The following is a 14,496-nucleotide window of genomic DNA, read 5'->3' on the forward strand; positions in this document are numbered from 1 at the left end:
GAGAACAGACCGTGGCCTGTTTTCCCCAGGCTCTCACGTTACTGCTTCTTCCTCTGAAGTGATGGATCTTGTGGAACAGTCCACTCACCAATGGACAGATGGACATTCAAAACCTGACCAAAACCGCTGCTACCCCAAAGACACTTCTATTACATATTGTATTATTACATTATTATATCCAGCTATATTCTGGAAAGTCTTTATTGAAAAGTGAGCTGAAGTATTTTGTCAGAAAACTAGGCCTGGGAATTGCCAGGGACCTCACGATATGATATTATCGCGAAATTTAGGTGCCGATATATGTATTGCGATTCTCATGATTCCATATGACTTGCGATTCGATTGCGATTTCCAAACATTCTGCTCACAACATGTCTTCCGCAGAGAGACAAGAGAGCATGAGAGAATTTGTTTTGATCAATCATCGAAAATAAGTGCTGAAAACACGTTGGCTCACTATTTTTAAAGAATACAGAGAACAAGCTGTAGGATGAAAAATAGGAGAGTTTTGGCACAGGTGCAGACTAGCGCTAGCTAACGCTACCTAGCAAAAAATATATATAATTCCAAATAATATAATAAGTCATACTGTGTGAGGTAATTGTTATCAGACAAGTTGTTGTGATGACAGAATTTTCACACATTGAGGGGTAATAGGGATTTCCACCAAGTGATGCTGAAAAGTGGAGCCTTTACCTAGGGAGTTGGAACCTCATTTCAGATATGCCCTTTATTTCTTCGCATAAACACACAACGGTCATTTGAGGCTATGCTAGCATACTGTTGCCGATTAGTCAGGCAGCTTCCCATTCCCATCTATTCATCTGCTACACAGATGGACAGAAAAAAATCAAAGCCACACATGACATTAAGACAATGGCCAGTCTACCAGTCAATAAAGTACATTGCTAGCTCAGCATGAGTGTCCATGTGAGAGATTGAGCCTGCATTAACCTCACAGCTACGCTGTCCTCACTGACCCACACACCCAGTGGAACTGATTTAAATGGCAAACACACTGAGGATGACACACACACACTAAAGCGACACACACACACGGCTGTGCCACGGTTTCTATGGAAACAGAACCACACCTTCTTTGTGGCTCTGCCTGGCGGGCTCTCACCCGATGTGAACCCAGAGGTCACATGACCAGTGTGTCCGCAGTCATAGGCGGATTAGAGGAAGTCTTAGCATTTCTAAAGCCATACTCAGGCTGCCACTGTCACCTTGCTGCCTATAGCATAGCAGCTCAGCTCCCTTTGCCCTCAGTCACACTGACACACACACATAGAATGCTACTAGGTCTGGTCATGGTATATCTGCCATGAAAGGAGAAGGTATTAGCTGTTCAATGCTACTAGGAGATATGGAACATTTCAAGTAAAAGTTGTTCAATTTTAGGCTTAAAGGGATACTTCAGGATTTTGGCAATGAGGCCCTTTATCTACTTCCCCGGAGTCAGATGGACTTGTTGATACCATTTGTATGTCTCTGTGTCCAGTATGAAGGAAGTTAGAGGTAGTTAGAGGTAGTTTCGCCAGCCAATGCTAACTAGCGTTAGCGCAATGACTGGAAGTCCATGGGTATCTACTAGCATGCTATCTGACTCTGGGGTACACTGACCAAAAATATAAATGAAACTATTTCAAAGATTTTACTGAGTTACAGTAAATATAAGGAAGACATTTCAGTTGAATGTATTCAGTTGTACAACTGACTAGGTATCCCCCTTTCCCTTTTAAGGAAATCAGGCAATTGAAATAAACTATCCCCTAATCTATGGATTTTGCATGACTGGGAATACAGACGTACAGTTGAAGTTAGAAGTTTACATACACTTAGGTTAGTCATTAAAACTCGTTTTTCAACCACTCCACAAATGTCTTGTTAACAAACTATAGTTTTGGCAAGTCGGTTAGGACATCTACTTTGTGCATGACACAAGTACTTTTTCCAACAATTGTTTATAGATGGATTATTTCACTGTATCACAATTCCAGTGGGTCAGAAGCTTACATACACCAAGTTGACTGTGCCTTTAAACAGCTTGGAAAATTCTAGAAAATGATGTCATGGCATTAGAAGCTTCTGATAGGCTAATTGACATCATTGAGTCAATTGGAGGTGTACCTGTGGATGTATTTCAAGGCCTACCTTCAAACTCAGTGTCTCTTTGCTTGACATCATGGGAAAATCTAAAGAAATCAGCCAAGAACTCAGGGAAAAAAAGTGTAGACCTCCACAAGTCTGGTTCATCCTTGGGAGCAATTTCCAAACTCCTGAAGGTACCATGTTCATCTGTACAAACAATAGTATGCAAGTATAAACAACATGGGACCACGCAGCCGTCATACCGCTCAGGAAGGAGACGCTTTCTGTCTCCTAGAGATGAACGTACTTTGGTGCGAAAAGTGCAAATCAATCCCAGAACAACAGCAAATGACCTTGTGAAGATGTTGGAAGAAACAGGTACAAAAGTATCTATATCCACAGTAAAATGAGTCATATATCGACATAACCTGAAAGGCCGCTCAGCAAGGAAGAAGCCACTGCTCCAAAACCGCCATAAAAAAAGCCAGACTACGGTTTGCAACTGCACATGTGGACAAAGATCGTACATCAGTCCTCTGGTCTGATGAAACAATAATATAACTGTTTGGCCATAATAACCATTGTTATGTTTGGAGGAAAAAGGGGGAGGCTTGCAAGCCGAAGAACACCATCCCAACCGTGACGCACAGGGGTGGCAGCCTCATGTTGTAGGGGTGCTTTGCTGCAGGAGGGACTGGTGCACTTCACAAAATAGATGGCATCATGGGGATGGAAAATTATGTGGATATATTGAGGCAACATCTCAAGACATCAGTCAGGAAGTTGAAGCTTGGTCACAAATGGGTCCTCCAAATGGACAATGACCCCAAGCATACTTCCAAAGTTGTGGCAAAATGGCTTAAGGACAACAAAGTCAAGGTATTGGAGTGGCCATCACAAAGCCCTGACCTCAATCCTATAGAAAATGTGTGGGCAGAACTGAAAAAGCGTGTGCGAGAAAGGAGGCCTACAAACCTGACTCAGTTACACCAGCTCTGTCAGGAGGAAGGGGCGAAAATTCACCCAATTTATTGTGGGAAGCTTGTGGAAGGCAACCCGATACATTTGACCCAAGTTAAACAATTTAAAGGCAATGCTACCAAATACTAATTGAGTGTATGTACATTTCTGACCCACTGGGAATGTGATGAAATAAATAAAAGCTGAAATAAATCATTCTTTCTATTATTCTGACATTTCACATTCTTAAAATAGTGGTGATCCTAACTGACCTAAGACAGGATTTTTTTTTACTCTGATTAAATGTCAGGAATTGTGAAAAACTGAGTTTAAATGTATTTGGCTAAGGTGTATGTAAACCTCCGACATCAACTGTATCTGTTGGTCACTGGTACCTTAAAAGAAAAGTAGGGGCGTGGATCAGAAAACCAGTCAGTATCTGGTGTGACCACCATTTCCCACATGCAGCTCAACACATCTCCTTCGCATAGAGTTGATCAGGCTGTTGATTGTGGCCTGTGGAATGGTGTCTCACTACTCTTCAATGCTGTGCAAAGCTACTGGATATTTGCGGAACTGGAACAATCTGTCGTACGCATCGATCCAGAGCATCCCAAACATGCTCAATGGGTGACATGCCTTGTCAACAAAAACCCGCAAACTTTTACAGATGCAAAATTGAGAGCATACTGTCGGGCTGCATCACCGCCTGGTATGGCAACTGCACTGCCCACAACCGCAAGGCTTTCCAGAGGGTAGTGAGGTCTGCACAACGCATCACCGGGGGCAAACTACCTGCCCTCCAGGACACCTACAGCACCCGATGTCACAAGAAGGCCAAAAAGATCATCAAGGACAACAACCACCCGAGCCACTGCCTGTTCACCCCGCTACCATCCAGAAGGCGAGGTCAGTACAGGTGCATCAAAGCTGGGACCGAGAGACTGAAAAACAGCTTCTATGTCAAGGCCATCAGACTGTTAAACAGCCATCACTAACACAGAGAGGCTGCTGCCTACATACAGACTTGAAATCATTGGCCACTTTAATAAATGGATCACTAGTCACTTTAATAATGATTATATATCTTGCATTACTCATCTCATATGTATATACTGTATTCTATACCATCTTGCCTATGCCGCTCGGTCATCGCTCATCCATATATTTATATCTACATATTCTTATTCCATCCCTTTACTTAGATTTATGTGTACTAGGTAGTTGTGGAATTGTTATTTATTACTTGTTAGATATTGCTGCACTGTAGAAGCACAAGCATTTCGCTACACTTGCATTAACATCTGCTAACCATATGTATGTGACCAACATTTTCAGCTTCCAGGAATTGTGTACAGATCCTTGCGACATGGGGCTGTGCATTATCATGCTGAAACATGATGGCTCATGATGGCTGATGAAACGTGATGGCTGCGGATGAATGGCATGACAATGGGCCTCAGGATCTCGTCATGGCATCTCTGTGCATTTAAATTGCCATTGATAAAATTCAACTGTGTATCTTGTCCGTAGCTTATGCCTGCCCATACCATAACCCCACCGCCACCATGGGGCACTCTGTTCACAACGTTGACATCAGCAAACCCCTCGCCCACACAACACCATACATGCTGTCTGCCATCTGCCCGGTACAGTTGAAACCGGGATCCATCCGTGAAGAGCACACTTCTCCAGTGTGCCAGAGGCCATCAGTGGTGAGCATTTGCCCACTGAAGTCGGTTATGACGCCGAACTGCAGTCAGGTCAAGACCCTGGTGAGGATGACAAGCACGCAGATAAGATTCCCTGAAATGGTTTCTGACAGCTTGTGCAGAAAATCTTCGGGTGTGCAAACCCACAGTTTTATCAGGTGTCCGGGTGGCTGGTTTCCGACGATCCCGCAGATGAAGAAGCCAGATGTCGAGGCCCTGGGCTGGCATGGTTACTCGTGGTCTGTGGTTGTGGGGCCGGTTTGACGTACTGCAAAATTATCGAAAACAGCGTTGGAGGCGGCTTATGGTAGAGAAATAAACAGATTCTCTGGCATCCGGACATTCCTGCAGTCAGGATTTCAATTGCATGCTTCCTCAAAACTTGAGACATCTGTGGCATTGTGTTGTGTGACAAAGCTGCATATTTTAGAGTGGCCTTCTAAGGTGCACCTGTGTAATGACCATGCTGTTTAATCAGCTTCTTGATATGCCACACCTGTCAGGTGAATGGATTATCTTGGCAAATGAGAAATACTCACTAACAGGGATGTACACAACTTTGTGCAAAGAATTTGAGAGAAATAAGCTTTTTGTGCATATGGAACATTTCTGGGATCTTCAATTTTAGCTTATGAAACATGGGACCAACACTTTACATGTTGCGTTTATATTTTTGTTCAGTGTAGATAAGGGGGGGCCTCATTGCCAAAATCCCAAAGTATCCCTTTAACTTTAACAGTTAAGTTTGCAGACAGACATGCTATGTGGCAAAAGTCTGTTGCACTGCTATCAGAAGTATCTAGGGGTCAAGGTCATGAACTACTGGCTTTGACAATCACTCCCCAAAAACAATTCATTTAGATGATTTCAGTCAGGATTGACCCTGAGACCTAGAGCAGGCCTGCAGTGTGTGTCAAGCCTGGCTGAGCTCTTTGTGGGCGGTGGAAATTACCTCTGTGATCAATAGGCTCAGAGGTAGCAGGGGCCACCGTGGCCTGCTGGGAGTGCTGTCCCTAAGGGGGCGCGGGGTCAGGCCCAGGGTTTGATCCGTACGCCCCAACAAAAGAACCAGGATGTGTCGGAACAAAGGCCACTTCCTGCTGGAGAGGCTGGGAAATCGCCCCGGTAAAGATCACCCCAGAGCTGCACCATAGACCTCCCATCATGCATCCTGTCGGCTGGTTCGCTCCCCTTCATGTCTCCGCCCCTCTTGACAAAATAATAATTTGATTCGGCACTACTCTGTGACTGAAACATGTTTCTGTCCTCATTGTTGCTCTTTCCTCACGGCCTGCATTGTGAGAAACATTCCACTATCACCAGGAAAACCAAAACCTTTGAAGTGGAAGATAAAGGATTAAATCAAGCTGGGAGAGTTACTCTCAAGACAGGAAGGTTTGCCACTAAGAATGAAAGTTGCGCTCAGGAAGCAAATATAATATCATACTGACTGAGCCAGGTTAAGGTGTGAAGACCTAAAACACTACTTCTCTCACTATCATCAGCATAACATTACACCTGGTCAGACGTTCATTGTCAGATGAGTCATACCTATTCAACTGGGGCTTGAGGAGACAAAAGCACCATGACCTCTCTCTCTCTCTCTCTCCAAGACCAAACGTCCAGGGGCTGATGAAGAACAACACAGGCAGATGGAGGCATGTGGTTGACAGAGAGATTATTAGCTCTGGGAAGGGGGGGGGGGGGGCTGTGAAAGGAGGTTGGTGTGTGCCAGCCAGCAGGGAGTTGTGGTGGCCAGACGGGGGTCAGGCAGACTGACACACAATGGCATCATTCCACTGCTCTGGCCCTCTCCAGCCACCCAGGGCCTCGGCACAGCTAGCCAGGCTGCATGTCTCTGTCCATCCTACTGGGGAGAATACCAGGGGGATGGAGTTTACAGGGATGAAGTTTACATTCGGTTATGTTTTGTAATTCTAGCCACTTAAAAAAGGTCAATTAAGTGTCTTAGAGGAAGAAATATAAAAAATGTGCCACTGGCACAAGCATTAAATACAATTTTGAAGAATCAGATGACAGGCCTACAGCGAAACTCTTCACTTGCCTCATGAACTACCTCTGAGTCTGACTTCCTAATCTAAATCAGAGATCAGTCATCCCCTCACTGACACTGTAGTACGGAGGGGAAACTAGAGAAGCAGTGGTTGAAGGGTTAACTGGGCCTGGGAGATATACACAAGTCAGACACAGTGGTGTGGCTGAATGGGGATATGGGTGCGTGATGACATAAGTCTGAAGCTGAGTACACTATAAGTACATGTCTCCGTGGCAGCCTGTAGCATGTTAGGACATGCCACAAGTCTAGGACAGGAGGAGAGGACATGGCTGGGACTGACCCACACCCAACTAATCAGACATGTGTCTCAGGCACTCAGGAACCAAAAACATGGAGTCCCTGTCAGGATTCAGGACAACAAGGCAATGACCTCAATGACGTATGGAAATGGTAAAAAGCAATAAAGGATTTAGAACATAGAAGCAGTGAATACTCTGTAGTGTTTGATATCCACCATGGACACACACTAGTAAATAAAAAATAAACTAGACTAATCCAGGGACTTAATAAGCAAGCAAAGCGAGTCACCACACACATTCTGTCATCACCTCTACTGTATGTAAAGCATAAAGTATTTGAGCAACACGGGCAAACTCAGGTATAGTGATCAGTGTCACTGAGGCCATATTATGCAATAGTCTGTCACTCAGCGATTAGCCTCTAGAGCAGGGGTAGAGGCAACTAGATTCAGCCACGAGCTGATTTTTGTCGGAGTGAATGGTCAAGGGGGTCAGAAAATAAATATAATAATTTAGACACTACAAATAGACCACACCTAAACCCAAAAAGAGATTTTTTTAAATAATAATTTCACACCTTAATTACATTGAGACATGATCACGTCTCTTTTGTGGGAATACTTCAACAGACTTCCTAAATTAAACACATTTTCAGCTCCTGTTTTTTTTTTTACCGTCTTTTTTTAAAACTCAAAACTAAAATGTGACCTATAGTCACTGTAGCATAACACTGCATAGCACTCATGATATTATTAAACCCAAGACAAGAAATAAACTTACCACGGTGCCCCGAATATTCGGAAACCCTTGACTGTAACCTCAGAGTCCTGCAGGTAAGTACAGTTTGAGAGGAGGGCCTGAACATCGTCAAAGTCCTCAGGTCTCAGCTTGGAGACGGAGGGAAAGCGATAGTAATCCTGCTTGACCAGCTCAGCCATGAAGTCCTTGTCAAACGTCAGTTCATGGTTCCCTGCGATCACCACCTTGAATTCATACGGTAGACTCCCTGCAGGAAAGACAGAGACAGAAATAATTGTTGAATATCAAATCAAATATTTAAATACCCAGAACACAACAGGTGTAGTAGACCTAACCATGACATGTTTACTTACAAGCCCTAAACCAACAACGCAGTTCAATGTAAATAGTCCGGGTGGCCATTTGATTAATTGTTCAGTAGTCTTATGGCTTTGGGGTAGAAGCTGTTAAGGAGCCTTTTGGACCTTGACTTGGCGCTCCGGTACCGCTTGCCATGCAGTAGCAGAGAGAACAGTCTATGACTTGGGTGACTGACAATTTTTTGGGCTTTCCTCCGACATCGCCTAGTACATTGGTCCTGGATGGCAGGAAGCTTGGCCCCAGTGATGTTCTGGGCCGTACGCACTTTTCCTCTGTAGCACTTTACGGTCAGATGCTGAGCAGTTTCCATACCAGGCGGTATTGCAACCGGTCAGGATGCTCTCAATGGTGCAGCTATAGAACTTTATGAAGATCTGGGATCCATGCCAAATCTTTTCAGTCTCCTGAGTGGGCTTTGTCGTGCCCTCTTCATGACTGTCTTGATGTGTTTGGACCATGATAGTTTGTTGGTGATGTGGACACCAAGGAACTTGAAACTCTCGACCCGCTCCACTACAGCCCCGTCAATGTGAATGGGGGCGTGTTAAGCCCTCTTTTTTCTGTAGTCCACGATCAGCTCCTTTGTGTTGCTCACGTTGAGGGATGAGGTTGTTGTCCCGACGACCTCCCTATAGGCTGTCTCATCGTTGTCGGTGATCAGGCCTACCACTGTTATGTCCTCAGCAAACGTAATGATGGTGTTGGAGTCATGCTTGGCCAAGCAGTCGTTGGTTAACAGGGAGTAAGCGCACACCCTTGAGGGTCCCCGTGTTGAGGATCAGCGTGGCAGACGTGTTGTTGACTACCCTTACCACCTGCGGGCGGCCCGAGAGGAAGTCCAGGATCCAGTTGCAGAGGGAGGTGTTTAGTCCCAGGGTCCTTAGCTTAGTGACGAGCTTTGTGGGCACTATGGTGTTGAACGCTGAGCTTGGATGCCACCTTTCTAACAACTCAGTTCGTCAAATATCTGACCTGCTAGAGCTGCCCCGGTGAATTGTAAATGCTGTTATTGTGAAGTGGAAACATCTAGGAGCAACAACGGCTCAGATGTGAAGTGGTAGGCCACACAAACTCAGAACAGGACTGATTTCTGTCCTCGGTTGCAACACTCACTACAGAGTTCCAACTGCCACTGGAAGCAATGTCAGCACAAGAACTGTTCGTTGGGAGCTTCATGAAATGGGTATCCATGGCCAAGCAGCTGTACACAAGCCTAAGATCACCATGCGCAATGCCAAGAGTCAGCTTGAGTGGTGTAAAGCTCACTGCCATTGGACTCTGGAGCAGTGAAAACGTGTTCTCTGGAGTGAGGAATCACCCTTCACCATCTGGCAGTCCAACGGATAAATCTGGGTTTGGCGGAAGCCAGGAGAACGCTACCTGCCCGAATACATACTGCCAACTGTAAAGTATGGTGAAGGAGGAATAATGGTCTGGGGCTACTTAGACCCCTTAGATTAAAGCTACAGCATAAATTGACATTCTAGACAACTATGTGCTTTCAACTTTGTGGCAACAGTTTGGAGGAGGCCCTTTCCTGTCAGCATGACAATGCCCCCATGCACAAAGCGAGGTCCATACAGAAATGGTTTGTCGAGATCGGTGTGGAAGAACTTGACTAGCCTGCACAGAGCCCTGACCTCAACCCCATTGAACACCTTTGGGATGAATTGGAATGACGACTGCGAGCCAGGCCTAATCGCCCAACTTCAGTGCCCGACCTCACTAATGCTCTTGTGGCTGAATGGAAGTAAGTCCCCACAGTTATGTTCTAACATCTAGTGGAAAGCCTTCCCAGAAGAGTGGCGGCTGTTATAGCAGCAAAGAGGGGTGACCAACTCCATATTAATGCCCATGATTTTGGATGTTCAATGAGCAGGTGTCTACATACTTTTGGTCATGCAGTGTATATATATTTACTGAAATAGAAAGTTGTCTTCGAGAGGTTAAGGGAACGGTCCATGAAAGTAAAACGCCACAAATGAAAAGGTGAAGGCTTCTTGACCTCCTCAGATCACAGTAAACATTTCCCCTCTCTTAACAAAGAGCAATAGCTGCAAATGAAGACCGTAGTTACCCGGTCAACGCACATCTATTAAAGTCCACAAGTGACATTTAAAAAATGTTCATTTGACCTTTTAACTTTCTTGGAGATAAAGGTCCTTTGTCCCAGTTACTTCATCTATTACCACGCTAAGACAGTTCTGTATAGAGCTCATATTGAAAGCCCAACGTCATTTTCTCTCGGCTGTAGGCTAAAATGAATTTGAAACTAAGGAGGATGGCAGTGTTTAAATAATGTGTAGCCTTCAAGGAAAATGACTTCTTCCTTTTCGTAGGTTCTTCATCTTAAAATGTTTTATTGCAGTAGTAAATATTAAATAAATGTCGAAGCAGACATGAGAAGACCACATTAGACTAAACGCTGTTGTAGTAACTTACAGATATTTACATTTGATCAGATTGCACAAAAGTGATTAGCCTAGATAGAGGTTACTGTAACAGTATGATGAGTGTTACAAAACAGCATTGTGTGTGCATTAAAAAGAGACACTTTACCTAGCCAATCGTTGAATTTCTTGACCTCAGAGGGTAGGCCCAGTTCAGTGAAGTCTCCAGTATGGAGCAGGACGTCCCCGTATGGCATCTGGATCCCATCGGTCCTGGAGTGTGTGTCCGACACGCATACGAAACGTGTATGACCGGAGGGTTTAGGGGTGTCATAGGGAATGGGCTCCACCCTGTCATCGAAGAAGGACAGCATAAATCAATTTCTTAGCTTGTGTCAAATTATGAAAGCAGCCCTGTGTCAATAAAAATTAAAAAATCCCCATGAAATCCATCAGTTTAATATAAAGATAAAATAAATTATAATAAAAAAAATGTAAATAAAAATTGGTGGATTGCATCTCAATCCCCCACATCCTCCTATGTCGCCCTTCCGGATCTACGGTGGAAGGTGGCCAGGCTACATTGGTGTTTGTCAGACCATGAGACATCTCGAAAAATCAGTTCTCTCACAAAAAGTAGTCCGAATGGTTTGGCCTACAAAGTAATATGAAAAGTGTCCTGAGTTCACTTATATCTCCTAGACATATACAGATTTGAAGTGTCTGTCCTTCCTTATAATACCATTTATGAATGTGTTATACATTGCATTTCTATGGGCTATACTGTAGTAAAGGCCAAAGTCAACATTTTATCCCCCAATAAGTAATATATCTAAATGGGTCCTAAAATTCAAAATCAAATAACTATTTCCATATGTTAACTTAGTAGAAACACCCTCCCAAACGGCTTAGACTTTGAAGTGAAGCTAGTGCAGGTCCCTCATCCCTCAGCCTCTTGCCAGACTGAGGCAGCCAGGCTGTGACTGCGAGGTCATGTGGGATGTGGGGCTGGCAGGGCTAGACAGGTGCCATACTGTGATGCATGGAATGAAGATGGCAAATTAGAGATTAGGCTGCCAGCTTCAATGAGTCGCCCGAGGTGTTTTAATGCAAACCTCCACAACATCCAGGAGGTTATTCAGAACCCCATACTCCTGCCCTGTCAGATATGAATAAATGAGCGTACCTACAGTGGCTCCGGAAAGTATTCAGACCCCTATATATTTCCCATATTTTGTTAGTTACAGCCTTATTCTAAAATGAATGAAATAAAACAATTTCCTCAGCAATCTACACACAACACCCCATAATGACAAAGCAAAAACAGGTTTAGAAATGTTTGCAAATGCATTAAATACAGTATTTAGACACTTTGCTATGAGACTCAAAATTGAGCTCAGGTCCATCTTGTTTCCTTTGATCATCCTTGAAAAATCTACAAATTGATTGGAGTCCACCTGTGGGAAATTCATTTGATTGAACATAATTTGGAAAGGCACACACCTGTGTGTGTGTGTGTGTGTGTGTGTGTGTGTGTGTGTGTGTGTGTGTGTGTGTGTGTGTGTGTGTGTGTGTGTGTGTGTGTGTGTGTGTGTGTGTGTGTATAAAACCAAGCCATGAGGTCGAAGGAATCGTCCATAGAGCTCAGAGACAGGATTGAGTTGGAGCACAGATCCAGGGAAGGGTATACTCCTCAATGCCATCAGAAGAATCCCGGAACATAATACGTCTCTTATTATTATTGGTGTCCTTAAGTAGTAGTTTCTTTGCAGAAATTTGAACATGAAGGCCTGATTCACGCAGTCTCCTCTGAACAGTTGATGCTGAGATGTGTCTGTTACTGGAACTCTGTGAAGCATTTATTTGGGCTGCAATTTCTGAGGCTGGTAACTCTAATGAACTTATCCTCTGCAGCAGAGGTAACTCCGGGTCTTTCTTTCCTGTGGCGGTCCTCATGAGAGCCAGTTTCATCATAGCGCTTGATGGTTTTTCAACTGCACTGTTTTTGAAATGTTCCGTATTGACTGACCTTCATGTCTTAAAGTAATGATGGACTGTCTTTTTTCTTTGCTTATTTGAGCTGTTCTTGCCATAATATAGACTTGGTCTTTTACTAAATAGGGCTATCTTCTATAAACCACCCCTACCTAGAAACAACATAACTGATTGGCTCAAACGCATTAAGAAGAAATTCCACAAATTAACATTTAACAAGGCACACCTGTTAATTGAAATGCATTCCAGGTCATGAAGCTGGTTGAGAGAATGCCAAGAGTGTACAAAGCTGTCAAGGCAAAGGGTGGCTTCTTTGAAGAATCTCAAATATATTTTGATTTGTTGAACACTTTTTTTGGTTACTACATGATTCATGTGTTATTTCGTAGTTTTGATATCTTCACTATTATTCTACAATGTAGAAAACAGTAAAAAATAAAGCAAAATCCTGGGATGAGTAGGTGGGTCAAAACGTTTGACTGGTACTGTACATTATGAAGAAGAAAACAAATTCATGTGAAGAGCTGCATCTGCTCTTCTCCTGTGCATTTGGTAGCTGAGCGAGCTGGTGATCATTGTAGTAGTTTTCTGTCGTCCGTGGCTAGAGTTGGTTTTCATTTCAGACCAATCAGCTTTTTTAAAAGCCAAATATCCCAAGGAGGTGTGCTGTTGCTGGGTGAGATAATACCCACGAGGATGGACTTATGACTCATTTGTGGCCCAAAAACATGAAGCTAGCTTTGAAGTGGGACCGGTTTGTACAGTTGAAGCAAGCAGATTGGAGTAAAGGAACCGCAGGCACATCTACTGTATGGGATGCTCATTTCAACCCGGAGGACTTCGAAGGCTATAACCAGTGGAAGGCAGGATTCTGAATGAGACTCAGACTGAAACCAGGTGCTGTGCCGAGCGCGAATGTGAAACCTGCAACCTCTGTTTCCTACCGACCTACCGGTACATCACAAGTGTCAGCAGTGATGGAGATAAACTGGGTAAATTCAATATGGTAATAAATTATCTATACATATACTTGCGAAGATTTCTAGATTGTTATATCTAGCTAGCTAACGTTCATTATAAGGTTGCTACCTGTATACTAGTAATGTTACAAGTAAGGCTACACCACCTGCAATGTTTTTGACAAGCTAACTTAGCCTCTTTCTCTGCTAGCTAGCAAGCTTATCAAATGGTGAATGTCGACACATTGCTGGGATTGAAACATAGGAGCCAGCCAGCCACCTCTCAAACTTTCCCAGAAATGTTCCATATGCACAAAGCTTGTTTCTCTCAAATTCTGTGCACAATAATGTTTACATACAGTGAGGGAAAAAAAGTATTTGATCCCCTGCTGATTTTGTACGTTTGCCCACTGACAAAGAAATGATCAGTCTATAATTTTAATGGTAGGTTTATTTGAACAATGAGAGACAGAATAACAACAAAAAAATCCGCTGTACCTGTTAGTGAGCATTTCTCCTTTGCCAAGATAATCCATCCAACTCCTAGGTGTGGCATATCAAGAAGCTGATTAAACAGCATGATCATTACAGGTGCACCTTGCGCTGGGGTCAATAAAAGGCCACTTTAAAGTGTGCAGTTTTGTCACACCACAATGCCTCAAATTGAGGGAGCGTGCAATTGGCATGCTGACTTCAGGAATGTCCATCAGAGCTGTTGCCAGACAATTGAATGTTCATTTCTCTACTATAAGTCGCCTCCAACGTTATTTTAGAGAATTTGGCAGTGCGTCCAACAGGCTTCACAACCGCAGACCACGTGTAACTAGTTCAGTTCAGGACCTCCACATCTGGCTTCTCCACCTGCAGTATAGTCTGAGACCAGCCACACGAACAGCTGATGAAACTGAGGAGTATATCTGTCTGTCAAAGCCCTTTTGTGGGGAAAAACTA

The 14,496-nt window shown here is 43.8% G+C and overlaps 1 protein-coding gene across 1 annotated transcript in view; it reads right to left on the reverse strand.

Moving 5' to 3' along the window:
* LOC129866757 (metallophosphoesterase MPPED2-like) overlaps positions 1-14,496 on the reverse strand; it is a 45,865-nt gene that overhangs the window by 14,709 nt on the left and 16,660 nt on the right. Inside the window, exons 3-4 of the mRNA XM_055939598.1 lie at positions 10,761-10,942; positions 7,863-8,088 (exon numbers count right to left, since the gene is read on the reverse strand). Of these exons, the coding sequence (XP_055795573.1) occupies positions 7,863-8,088; positions 10,761-10,942 (408 nt within the window). The remainder of the gene's footprint in view (positions 1-7,862; positions 8,089-10,760; positions 10,943-14,496) is intronic.

The sequence above is a fragment of the Salvelinus fontinalis genome, chromosome 12 (genome assembly GCF_029448725.1).
Source record: "Salvelinus fontinalis isolate EN_2023a chromosome 12, ASM2944872v1, whole genome shotgun sequence".
Classification (NCBI taxonomy): Eukaryota; Metazoa; Chordata; class Actinopteri; order Salmoniformes; family Salmonidae; genus Salvelinus; species Salvelinus fontinalis.